At 37.7% G+C, this 13,256-nt stretch overlaps 1 protein-coding gene across 1 annotated transcript in view; it reads left to right on the forward strand.

The window, feature by feature from the left end:
• Positions 1-427: 427 nt before the first annotated feature.
• Positions 428-13,256, forward strand: part of SDHAF3 (succinate dehydrogenase complex assembly factor 3) — a 34,978-nt gene continuing 22,149 nt past the window's right edge. Inside the window, exon 1 of the mRNA XM_081147078.1 lies at positions 428-692. Coding sequence (XP_081003204.1) covers positions 519-692 — 174 coding nt within the window. The 5' untranslated portion in view covers positions 428-518. The remainder of the gene's footprint in view (positions 693-13,256) is intronic.

Below are 13,256 nucleotides of genomic sequence, written 5' to 3' on the forward strand. Positions count from 1 at the left end.
GAGCACAGCACTGTGCAAAGAATGAGGGTCGGTAGGCTCCTGGATGCAGAGATTAATCCCACTCTGATCCCTCTCGCAGAAGGCAGGAACACTGTGAGAAGCCTGAAGCGGGTCGAGCTAAGCATGGAAGGCTTCCTGGAGGAGACGCAGGATTTCTCAGGCCTTTATCAGGAGGGAAGGGAGGAAGATCAATGTAAAAGGATGATGGGGCGTGTGGCTGTGAGGTGGCAACCAGCCCACGCCAGTCCTCTGGTCAGCGCCCTCTCGGACCCGGACGCTGCCCTTCAGCAACCGCGCTGCGGACGCGACTCCACGACCTCCACGCCCCGCCCAGACAACCACCGGCCCGTTTCCGCACGCGCCGCGGCTCGGGCTTCCGGAGGGGCCTGATTTCTGAGCGGACCAACCCGGACGGAGGTCGCGCGCCCTCTTCCGCCCGGGTTCGGGTTCACCGACACCCGGCGCGGAGCCGGCGCGCCGTCCCGTGCGCAGGCGCGGTGTGCGGCCCCCGCGGCGCTATGCCGGGCGCGCACGTCGCCCGCGTGCGGGCCTTGTACCGGCGCATCCTGCTGCTGCACCGCTTTCTGCCCCCGGACCTCAAAGCCCTCGGCGACCAGTACGTGAAGGACGAATTTAGGAGACATAAGACGGTTGGTTCGGACGAGGCCCGACGTTTCTTGGAGGAATGGGAGGCAAGTGACTGTCCCCCTGTCTTCGCCCAACACCCTTGGGGTCCCTCAGAGGTGTCCCGGTTCGTCCCCGCGAGAGACCGCCTGTGCCGGCCGGTCCCACGCAGGGGCAGCCTGTTCCGTTTGAATTGAGCAGCGCAAAAGTTTTCCAAAGTTATTCCCAGAGTTACCTCCGGAGCCCGTCTCTCCCCCACGGTTCCTCCTGGGCCCGAACCCCTTCCAGCGGCGTCTCCCCTTCATTTCAACCGTTTTAGGTGCCAGGCGCCGGAGGGGTGAGGACGGGAGGTGACAGAATTGAATAAATCCCCGCCGGGTGCTCAGAGAGCTGAAGGGCACCCTCCTGTGCCTTGCCCGGAGCAAGCGCCTATTAATTAAGTAATGGTTTTCTCATTACCTCTGAGTTTTCAAACTTAGAGGCTTGTTTCCATAGTTACTACTTTTTAAACCTCAGGGCGCTTTGTGGAGTCTTAACGTTCTCGGTTGACTGATACAGAAATCAGGTGAGCCTGGGGGTCTACAAGCCTGGAAGGAGGAAAACGCTGGTCAGTTGAGTCAGGTGAAGGCGGTTTCTCCTGAGCCTCGAGTCACGTGACTTTGTTACGCAGCCCTGCGTCCTTGCGCTAAACTTAAGGCGGACACGTGCATCAGGGATGAGCCCTTTGACTCCTCCCCCCCACACGCCTTTTTTGAGTGAAGGAAGAAGATATTCAGAGTATTTTGTGGGGTTGGGGACCCTGCAGGATTGCCCCTGGTTCTGATTTGCAAATATTAAGAAGTGAATGGAATTGGAGGTTAGAGGGACATCTCAGCTATTGGAAAGCATGAAGCAGTGTTTGTATAAGAAGAGAGGTAAGTGATTCTTCAGCCTAAAAGGTTGATAGCTGAAGAGATGACTGAAGTCTGTTTTTAAAAAATGGTGAAGGTTAGGGTGAACACAGAACCTGGTCACTGAATCCCAGAATTCTTCATTGTAGAACCATTGAAGCTTGCAAGAGGGACATTTAGGACAGGGGTGAAATTTAGAACTTTCCTAAATATCATGTGTCTCGGGTGTAATTAGCCTGTTTGGAGCCAGGGAAGTTGAATATTTTTCAATGCAGACTGATATTTGTTAATACGGTAACTTGGTTTTGGAGTCAGAAGAACTGGATTCAGATTCAGGTTCTGACATTTATTAAATGTCAGACACTTAATTTTTCTTATTACCTGTGAAATAATAACTAGTTACAATACGCACCTACAAATTTTTGTATGTAAATGTGTTTAAAAGCACTTTGCAAATTGTTAATTGCAATGACACTCTAAGATATTAAGGTATATAAGGGACATCTTTTAAGCCAGGTCAGTTTGTGACAGGATAGGAAGGATAGTCTAGCCCTGTGGTGGTAAGAAGTAAGGGCACTTTGCCAGGCTGGGCATGGCTCAGCGGTTTAGCATCGACCTAGTATCCAGGAGATTGCAGTTAAATTCCCGGTCAAGGCACATGCCTGGCATGTGGGCTCTATCCCCAGTCGGAGGCCTGCAGGAAGCAGCTGATCAATGATGACTCTCATCATTGATGTTTCTATCTCTCTCCCTCTCCCTTCCTCTCTCTGAAATCAATAAAGATATATAGAAAGAAAGAAAGGGGGGGAGAGGGAGAGATACTTTGAGAGGTCTTAAAGTATAAGAACAAGTATAAGAACTTGGAAGCTCTTTAGGGAAAGAATAGGAACTCAGTATAAATTGATAGTAGGCTGGAGGAGAGAGTCATTAAAAAAACTGGGTAAATAAAAAATGTGTTGCTCAACCTAGGAGGCTTGGTATCAGGAATTCAGCTTTTTGGGTGTTTTTTTCTTAAATCTCTCGAAATAATTTTAGACTTACAGAAGTTACAAAGACAGTGCAGAGTTCCCATACATCCTACACTTAGCTTCCCCTTATGTTAATGTTTTATAGAACCAGTAATCAAAACTAAGAAATTAACATTGCTACAGTACAAATCAACTACAGCCTTTGTTCACATTTTGCCCATTTCCACTAATGTTCTTAATGTGTTCCAGGATCCTGTCCAGGATCCTATATTGTATTGAGTCAGCCGGTCTCCTTAATTTCCTCTAGTCTATGACAGTTCCTCAAACCTCTTATCTTTCATGCCCTTGACACTTTTTTGAAAGGTATTGGTCAGCTATTTTGTAGAATGCCTCTTAGTTTGGGTTTGTCTGATGTGTTCTCTTGATTAGATTGGTGTTATGCATTATTGGAAGGGATACCACAAGGGTGATGTGCCCTTCTCAATACATCATGTCGGAGGGCACACGGTATCAATGACTTATTATTACTGGTGAGGTTAACCGTGATCATTTGATTAAGGTGATATCTGCCAGGTTTCTCCACTATAAAGTTACTTTTTTCCTTTTTGAAATTAATACGTATTTTGGGGAAAATACTCTAAGGCTATGTAGATATCCTGTTTCTCCTTAAACTTTGCAAACAAACTAATTTTAGAATTCATTGATGGATCTTGCAATTTTGTCCCAACAGTGACTTTGTTTCCCTCATTCCTTCTGAATTTATTAAATGGAAATGTTTCTGTAGGGAAGCATTGTCTGTTCTTCCCTGTTACTACTGATCTAGCATTTTTACTTATTTTTTGGAATGTACAAAAGTGTGTTCCATGAGACTAGGATGTTGTAGTTAATGAGTTGGCAGTTGGGTAAAGAGAAATTTAAACCTAATGATCTATTTTGATAAAATAATAATTCTCACAGTTGCAAGGCAGGTCAGTCTAAGCTTGGCAGTTAGAAGAAGTACCGTGGATTCTACCAAGAGAGACGGTTTTTTTTTTTTTTCCAAGGATGAGGGCTAGAGAAGACTCCAAATGACTTGGAGGGGAGAAAAACCTGGCCAGGATAGTGATACTGGAGAGTGATACCCCTTGTTTGGCCTTCTACGTCGTTCTCCCCCATGTATTCTTCAAAACACTGAATTTATGGTTGGTATACTTGATGCTACTAGCTGTAGCATGGACTTCTATTGTTTTTGGTAAACGATGATTACAAGTTTGGTACACATTATCTCAGTTTTATTACAAGCTTGATACTTGTGTTTATATTAAGCTGATTGACAGTGACACAGTTAATGATTACAGAGTTGGTACAGGTTACCTGAGTTACATAAGCTTGGTGCTTATGTTTATATCATGCTAGTTGGGAGTGACACAGTTGTGGGCTTACTGTGCTACATGGAGTTTGATCTCTGGGATTCTCTCACACTTCTAACACTGCTTATTAATTGATTCGGAATTTGTTTTACTTAATGGGCAAAGTTGGGTACCACTGGAGAGAAGAAAGGGGGAAGGATTGGGAATGTTAGAGGCCTCAGTATTAGGAGGAGAGTTTTCTATTCCCTTTGTGACCACAGACAACTGTAGCCAATATTAGAGGGAATTGAGCTGGGAAAGTTTCTGTTCGAGGACCAATGGGCTAGGTAGGAGGAAAGTATTTCATTTTATCTTTAGGAAAAAAAAGTAAATGCATATTTACAGAGTAAACAGTGATTTTATATAATTCCTACCATAAGAGAAAGATTGTAAATTCAGATGAGATGTTGGGAGTCTGTTAGGGAGAATGTTTGATAACTGGTTGGTAAAATATCCATTGCAGTCTCACTCTCAGGTCTTTTAGGAGGCAACTATTAGAAGTGGAATTGGGGCTGGGTAGCTCAGGGGTTTTATTCATTATGACATTTTTAAAAGTTTATGCTCAGTTGTGAAGTATAGCTGATTTTGGTAATCCTTTCAATTTTTCATTCTGTGAAATTGTGGAGAGAAGAAACTTCTCACTGCTTACTTTCCGGGAGATCAGAGTAAGCATTGAAAATTAAATAGCAAGTAAAACATATTTGTGATAGAATGTGAGACAGAGTAGAAAATAGTGAGCTCCCAGGAGCTTCTCTGAAGAGACTCTGTGTGTTTAATTTTTTCCCCATTTGTTTATATCTATTGCTTTCTTCACTGGTTTCTGTTATTTTTAAGTAGCTGCTTTGTTCTCTGTTGGGAGATGTTTATAGTGGAAGTTCTGTTTCTGGAAAAAGCAAAAAGGCATAAATGGTCTGTAGGTAGTTGTTGATCACTTATTATTGCCAGGCAAAGTGCTCCATATGTGGGACACAAAAAGGAATAATATTTTATTTTCATTCAAAATTTAGTAGAATATAATCCACAATTATAAAATAGTATGAAAGGATATCTGTTAGTTGCTATGGGAGCAAGAAGGGAATGGATAAAGTTGAAGGCCACAAGTTGAGCCTGAGCAAGTGAAAGTTACTTGAAAGTGTCAAGAAAAAGACTTTCTAGAAAGAGGGAATAACATGCAGAGGTATTGAGGTAAGAAGACATATGATTTTTTTCCAGGATGTGCAGTGATGTGTTTGAAACTTAGTGTGTTATATGAGAGATTAGGAAGAGATAAAGCTAAAGAGGTAGCAAGAAGCAGAATATTCTGCTAAGGATTCCGTTTTTATTTTGGATTGTTGAAAGATTTTAAGCAGTGGTGAAAATGATTTAGATTATGTTCTAGAAAGATTACTTTAGCAGCAATAGAAAGGAATGATTGAAGAATTAGCCAGACTGAAGGTAGGGAGAACTTTTAGGAGAGATGTAATGTTCCAAAATATATTTGTGCCTGAACCAAGATAGAGGTGTTGAGAATGGAGAGTATGGATTTAGGGGTTGACCTTTTTAAGGTAGAATAGGACTTGGTGACTGATAAAGGATTAGTGGGGGAAGGGGGATAGAATAACTCCCAGGTTTCAGAACATGATACCAATAGCCAGAATAGGGCCTGGCCGGGCGTGGCTCAGCGGTTGAGTGGGGGTCTAGGATTCAGGTGATCGGGGTTCGATTCCTGTTCAGGGCACATGGAGAGATTGTGGGCTCCATTCCTGGTGCAGGAGGCAGCTGATCAATGACTCATCATTGATGTTTCTCTCTCTCTCTCTCCCCCCCCTCCCCCTCCCCCCTCCCCCTTTCCCCTCTCTGAAATCAATAAAGATATATTAAAAACAAAACAAAACACAAAAAACCCAGAATAGGTATGTAGGAGGAGCAGGTGGGGAATGAATTCAGGGTATTACATTTTATGTTAAAGATTCTGGTAGAGCATTCAAGTGGAGATGTTCTGAGATATACATTGGTCCGATACTCTGGAGACAGATTGTGGCTGGAGATAGAAATTTGGAATTTATTATCTGTAGTTGGTTCAGAGGTGAGGATGAAAGTGCCCAGGTTGGGTATATCATAGGGCAAGGTGGTCAGAGGTAGACCACTACCATTTAGGAGTTAAGGGAATGCAGGTAGTATAATGCTGGAACTGTTCTGTTCTCTTCTGTACATAGTTGTCCTAACTGCTTCTGCAAAGGAGCATACTTTTTTCCTTCTTGATTATGTTTAAAGAGATTCGTGTGATAGTTTAGATCTCATAACAGTTGCTTTTTTGTTTTATTTTGTGGTATTTGTTTTAGAGAGGAGGAAGTGCTTCAAATTTAATGTAACCATCCATTTGTAATTCACATGGGGCATCTTTTTCTTATTTATGACTTTGAAGTGGATCATCAGATAAAAAAATGTATGATTAAGTTGCATGTCACCTATATTTAGAGTTTTTTTAAACTTAGTATAATTAGGGTTGGATGGGTATTTAGCAGTTTTTATAATTGTACGCCTCTCTTAACTAATTTGGGAACCTCATTTTGTTGCTTTTGAACATCCTGATTTGTAGTTTGTGTTTAGCTTGGGGGAGAAAAGGAATGAATTACCTCTCTGTTCAGTCGATGGATCATGTGTGGGGGGACATATCTACCAAGCATGAGCCAGTCATTTGGGGACCTCTCAGTTGTACTGTTTATTCTGGATGTTATTCAGTGTAGTGCTTTTGTGATGGTTTATTGAATGGTGATGTGTCACACATGTATATTTTCTACACTAAGCTTTACCTTTTAAAAAAATTTAGCCATATTGGTGGTAACCAATGGTTGGAAAGGGATAGAAGAGAGGATGTGAAACAGTGTATTCTTGGAACATAAAATGTTTCTTTTTTTCCCCACTTCTGAAGCATTTGGATTTTTAGTGAAGCTTTTAAGATGTTCTTGTTTAGGAACATTTAACTTTTATTGGTGTCATGAGATGTGTAATAATAATGCTTATGTATAAAGTAACTAAAGGTGTTTTTAAAAAAATCATCAATATTTGATCAATGTTGCATATATTATCAACTTTATGTCATGTTATTGGAACATAGAGGTATGTTCCTTTTGTTTAAATGATTAAAAATTTGGTGGGGTTTACAGATTTAAAATAATGGTAATAACATGACAACATCAATATGCTAGTGATTAAGGTTCTAAAACAGATCTCTGTGTGTGTTGTGTGTGTGTGTGTGTACATAACATGTAGTCTTAAAATTTTGAAGTAAATTTTTGCACAGAATTTAAGGTAAAGGATTATATGTGTATAACATGAATTTTACTGGTTTTACTTAGTATTTTATGAAATAAATATATTTTATGGTTGCATAATAAGAATAAATGTCTGAAATTTTACATAGGGAGTATTAGAATTGACTGAAAGGCAGTTTCACATTGCTTTAGTAAACTCATACTTTTTTCAGTTAATTCACTTAAACTTTAAAAAAAATCAGTGTAATGTGTACATGTAGTTAAAAAATTAATTAGTATAGTGGGCTTATATTAAAGAGCAATATATTCTTTATTTCTTTATCTCTTCTTCTGGGGACATTTAAAATTGTATTTTGGTCTCTTTCATGTTTTCAGATATCTTGTGAATTTGGTTATCTGTCTGTGTTTGCAAGTCAAACAATAAGAACTGACTGAGAGCTCTGCATATAAGTGGTCTTTTTGATTGGAAAATTTCAGTGTTACAGAGTTTCAATTAATTTCCCTTGGATTTGATTTTCACATCTGATTTCCTTACCTACCTGGTATTTCTGTTCAGTTGGTCCTGGCAGTTTGGCCTTATATTCTCTGTTTTGTATTCTAAACTGTGGCTTCCTTTATCTGAGCTGTTTAGTTTCATTCCTCTTTACATCTTGAAAAATTTGTTGTACTTTCTTGGCTGCTAATGGCTCCATTTTGTTCCCCTAGTCATGGATTACTCATTTAACAAATATTTTTGGTATTGATTCAGTGAGGTTTTGGTAGGGAGAGGAAGTAAGTTTCTGTGATTTCTCCAGTTTGCCATCTTGGGCCGGAAGTATGCGTTTGTTTCATTTTAAGGAAGAAACTAAGGCCTATAAAAATAAAATGACTTGTTTAGTATCACACTGCTAGAGAAACAAAAATCTTGTGCTCTTACCTCATGAAAGTCTAGTTAAGGTTTTGGAAATTAAGTTTCCAAAAGCTATTAAGTTTTTTCAGTGTAAAATGAGTATATATATATATTAAATTATGCTTGTTTGCTTGCTACAGTTTATTTGTATATTTGATTTTTCTTCTTCATTTTTTGTCTTTTTCCTAAGGGAAAGGAAAGCTTCTTAATCAAGTTTTTATCTTTTATACCTTTAGCATTATAAATGTTTAAGTTATGATTTTTTTTAATGTTTTTTAGCCCACGATGCTAATTGCCACACATTTCTCTCTCAAAGATTTTTTTTTTTCAATAATGAAATAAGAATTAAAGTTGCTGTGATATTACTGTTAAACTCTTGTACTAGTCAGGCATATATGTTCTCTGTGTAATTTTGGGGAGGTTTATTTGAGCCTCAGTTGTTGCAGTAGGGGAAATAGTATTTTACCCTTGAAATCAGGGATAGACCAAAATGTTCTCTTTTACCTCCAAGATATAATTTTATTAGGAGATGAATTAAAACTACTATATCAAATAGCTTAACCAACTTTACACTTTTCGTTAGCACCACTGATTTTTCTCTTTAATCTTTTCTGTTAGTTTTAGGCTTATGTGCTACTACAGTAAAAGAATGGGTAATAAAAATACAGCACATTTTATTTGTCTTTATAATAGTTATAATTAACATAAAATTTATGCCTTCTGAATTAAAAAATAAAAAATAGTTAAAACAAAAAGGCAAAGAGTATATTTGGGATTAATGTAACATGTGATTGATAGCTTTAATATAAAAAGAGCTTATTTTGCTTGGGTAGGGAAAACACTAACAGCTTTAATAAAAGAATGGGCAAAATGACCTCTTATAAGAGGTCATTCTGTGATTCATATGCAAAGATGTTAATTTCTGTGCTTCATGTATATGGTAATAGTGAAAAATTTAAAGCAGTGTAGATAGATATCCAATGATGGAAGAAGAATGAAATTATAATATAGCCATCTGATGGGTGGGTTAGTATGCAGCTATTAGAAATGGTGTTTTAGAAGAATTCATAATGTGGAAAACTTCTGATGATACAATGAAATGTAAACAGTGTTTATCTTTGGGTAATACGATTAAGGATGCCATTTTTTTCCTTGTACTTCAAATTTTTCAGATTTTCTGCAAAGATCATGTGTTCCTTTAGTAATTATAAGAAAGCCAATAGATGTTATTTTAAAAAATATACCACTTAGTAGTTTTGCTACTAGTTTTGTGTCACAAAACACTTAAGGCAGATATATTCAGTGAGTCAAATACTATACTAGAACCTTATATTTCTTAATTTTGCCCTTTAACTTTTGTAGGTTAAACTTAGACTTCTTCATGTTAAATAAATGATACCAATTATATATTTTATATGATTTCTTGCTGAGTTTTATAAATGAAATGAAAAAAAGTCAAAATGTGTAGACTTCTATTCAACATTGTAAATGGCCACTGAAATAAGACAAGAAAAGCAATAAAAAACGTCCAGATTGGAAAGAGAGAAATAAAACTATCTTTATTCACAGCCAATATGATTATCTATGTAGAAAATCTGATGAAATCTATAAAAATAGATAATTAACAAGTCAGTTTAGCAAGGTTGTATGATATATGATTAATATACAAAAATTATCTATATTTGTATACTCAAAGTGAAAACTTGGAAATTAAAATTTAAAAATACCACTTACCATAAAAAACTATGAAATACTTAAGGGAGAATTCAGACAAAGGATGTATGAAACTGTACATTGAAAACTATAAAATATTGCTGAAAAAAAATGTGTAGACTCAAAATTAAACTTTAGTTACTCTTTTTTACCTAACCACTAGAAGATATATTTAAAATCTTCAGGGCTCTAAACTGAGATCAGAAAAGAACCATCTGATATAGTATTCTTTTTAAGTAACATGAAAAATCTTCTCATGTTTAATTTCTTAGAGGTCATACTTAAATGCTATTCATTGATTCTCCAGTAACTTAATACGAGCAAAATTAAGTTGCTATTTAATAACTTAAAAATCTCTTGTATTTTAACTTTTCACCTTTTTCTAAGTATTGTAGAAGATTGCATGAAGGCTAACAGGGAGGTTGGATTGGGATGGGAGGTTGGTTAACTGTTGGTTTGTCTTCTGACAGGTCACTCAGATAGAATGGAAGACTGGTAAACGGGTTTACTTGGTGGCTTAGAAACTGTAGGCTTAGGAAAGAAATTCTAGGTAGGTATGTGCCACTTGGGATAGTGATTGTAAGTCCTGGTAATTGATCTTGTAGGTCTGGAATTAGACTTTACCAATACCCAGAGAAAATCAGTTACTGGCATCAGATTCACACTAAATTTATTTATTATTAAAATATAAATTGGAATACCGATTTACTCATTTCTGTGGGTGGGGCTGGAGAATGGGGCTTTCATTTTCCAAGAGTCAGAATATATCCAGGGATCCTCATTCATATGTCTCAAAATTCGGAACTTTTAGATTTTAGAAAGGTAATAAAGCATATTACTGCAGTTTAAGAAACACCCAGTGGAATCTGGGGTGGTATACCCTGTAATAAAATACATTAATATTTCTGCAGCAAAACATTTGACTTCATATTAAGTATAGTAAATAAAGGCTTCATGTCTATTTTAGGTCAAGATTTGCTGTCAGATAAGTTCTAAAGGAGTTTTTGTTTTTTTGAAACTTCTTTGACTTCAAAATTGCAAGTAAGGAATTGTGGACTACTATTAAGCTTTTTGGGAAACTGAATTAGTGTTTAGAAGGTTGCCTGGTAAACATGAACTAAAATAACAGGAAATGGGTAGGCATGAGAGAGTTTTCATCAGGCCCCACTGTGTCTACATTGGAAAACATCATGGGTCCTCCTGCTTCACTGCTCTTTTTTCCTGGACAGTGCTGAACACATATTAGCAACTTTGCCTGTTTGTACTACTATATTTTTTATTTTAAGTACCTTCTTTCTGTCAAAGTATCATTATTATTATTATTATTATTATTATTATTAGTGTGTCAATTGATTAAGCTACCCAATTTGACTTCTGGGCCTGAGAGAACTCAGATACTTCCCATTGTGTATTGATTTAACTAGCTTAATTCCCAAGGGAGGATTATATTTATCTTATTTACAAGTTTTTGCTCTTTATCCTAAATCACTAGAACTGGAAGCATTTGTAAAACTTACATTTTGATTTCTAAGCTCTCAAACACTAAAATATTTATACTTTATTGAATAGATCTTAAATATATATAAATAAATGGTTCATTTTCTTTCAAAAAAGCATTTCCCATCACTATAAACATACAATATGCAACATTCTACTATTTCTTTGTATTTTTAGTAGCAAAGGTTTTTGGACTTCGATGTGGTGACTCTACTTTTCTGAAGATGAAGAGGTCTATAGTTTTTTAAAAACTATTCTATTGAATACAATCTATACACATCTCACAAGAACTTCCTCCCTTCTAAACCAAGAATGGCAGCAGATGGCATGGTAAATACGTATGTATACGAAACCACTGCAACAGCATCAGCATGCAGCATCAATGGGTCTGACTTCACAGCGCTTAGTCTAAACTACACCCTTCCAAAGGCATCTTGTTCACTGCCTCACACTTACCAGGTTGGGCCTTGATAGTTTGTCTATTACCTGTTAATTTTATAAGCTGTAGATATGTGCAATTGATAATTCAGGATTTCTAATTGATAATCATAGTTAACACCACTTTAAAAAATTGCCATGAACGTCTTTAAATGCCTTTACAAGGCCAAGAGCAAGATGCACAGAGTGAGAAACAAATGTTTGGAAATATGTGTAAGTTCTGTATGGTTTCAGGGTGCTTGCACCTTGGCTACTTCATGTAAATCACTTCAAATTTCTCAGGTGCTTTTGGAAACTGCAATATGATTTTATTCTAATTTTGTAATTAAATCTAATGAAGTCAGAGAGACCCCAAAGCGGTATGTTACGGTGCTTCCCCTCTGGAATCCCTGTGGAGGTGGTTTGTTTCCTTCCCTCCTTTCCCTCCTGCCTGTCAGCCTCTTCCCCTTCCTCCTGGTCCTGTTTTCAGGCAACACACTTGTCTCCTTTGCATCATGGGATTTTCCTGAGTTAGCGCAATCCTTTTCATCTGTCTCCTTCGTCCTCACCACCTCATATGGTGAGGCTGCATTTTTGCTATCAGATGACTCCACATCTATTTGGTCTTCAGTGGAGACACCAGGGTTTGTGAATTTGGTCTTTTGTGGAACTCTGAACAGAACAGGAAGATGTCCCCCGGTAATGGCCACCTGGGGCCATTAGGATCCTTCCTGCTTCCCTTAGTTGGTCCAAAATGCTCCAGTTCTGGATCTTCAAATTTGGATTTCTTTTTTCCAGACATTGCTTTCTACATCTTAGAGCACTTAGAAAACTGCAGAAGAAAAACAACTGCAACACTGATGGGGATCTCTGGAATTTTCTTGTTTTGTGCTGCTTGTCTCCACAAAGGAGGCAAAGCAGACTCTGTTCTTTGGTTCTTGAGTTTCATGACTATTAGGATAGTTATAAAAGTATTTATTTAAGAACAGTTATACATATTTTTAAAAATTGATTTCAGAGAGAGGCGGGGGGAGAGAGAGCGAGAAAAAACATCGATGCGAGAGAGAAACATCGATTGGTTGCCACCCACACTCACCCTGACTAGGGATGGAACCTGAAACCAGTGTATGTGCCCTGATGGGAATCGAACGTGGAACCTTTTGGTGCATGGGATGATACACTAATCAACACACTACACCAACCAGGACTATAATATACATTTATATGCCATTTTCAACTATTGTATTTAATCTGTGAGTTTCACCTTCTAGATTTGTCAAGCTATTGGGACAAAGATTGTAATAGTAGAAGCTTTTGAAGCTTGGTAGTTTTGTAACTACTTTTATACTGAGTATATTTCAGAAAAGTTGTTTATAAATTTTAAAAATTTAACAGTATTTTAAGTATACTAGCAAGCTTACTACTTAAAGAAATTTTTTAGTGAATTCTTTTGTAAAGGGAATATTCAGCCCATAATTTGTTTCTTTGTGTAAACCTGCATTTGCATACATCAAATTTGTTTTAAATAGGGTTTATTTACAAATGTCAGTGTGTCGTCTGGAAAAAAAAGAATATTTAATCCCTGTTTGATATGAAGAACAAATTCAGATTTGGCA

This window comes from Miniopterus schreibersii (genome assembly GCF_964146895.1).
Source record: "Miniopterus schreibersii genome assembly, chromosome: 9".
In the NCBI taxonomy this organism is placed as follows: Eukaryota; Metazoa; Chordata; class Mammalia; order Chiroptera; family Miniopteridae; genus Miniopterus; species Miniopterus schreibersii.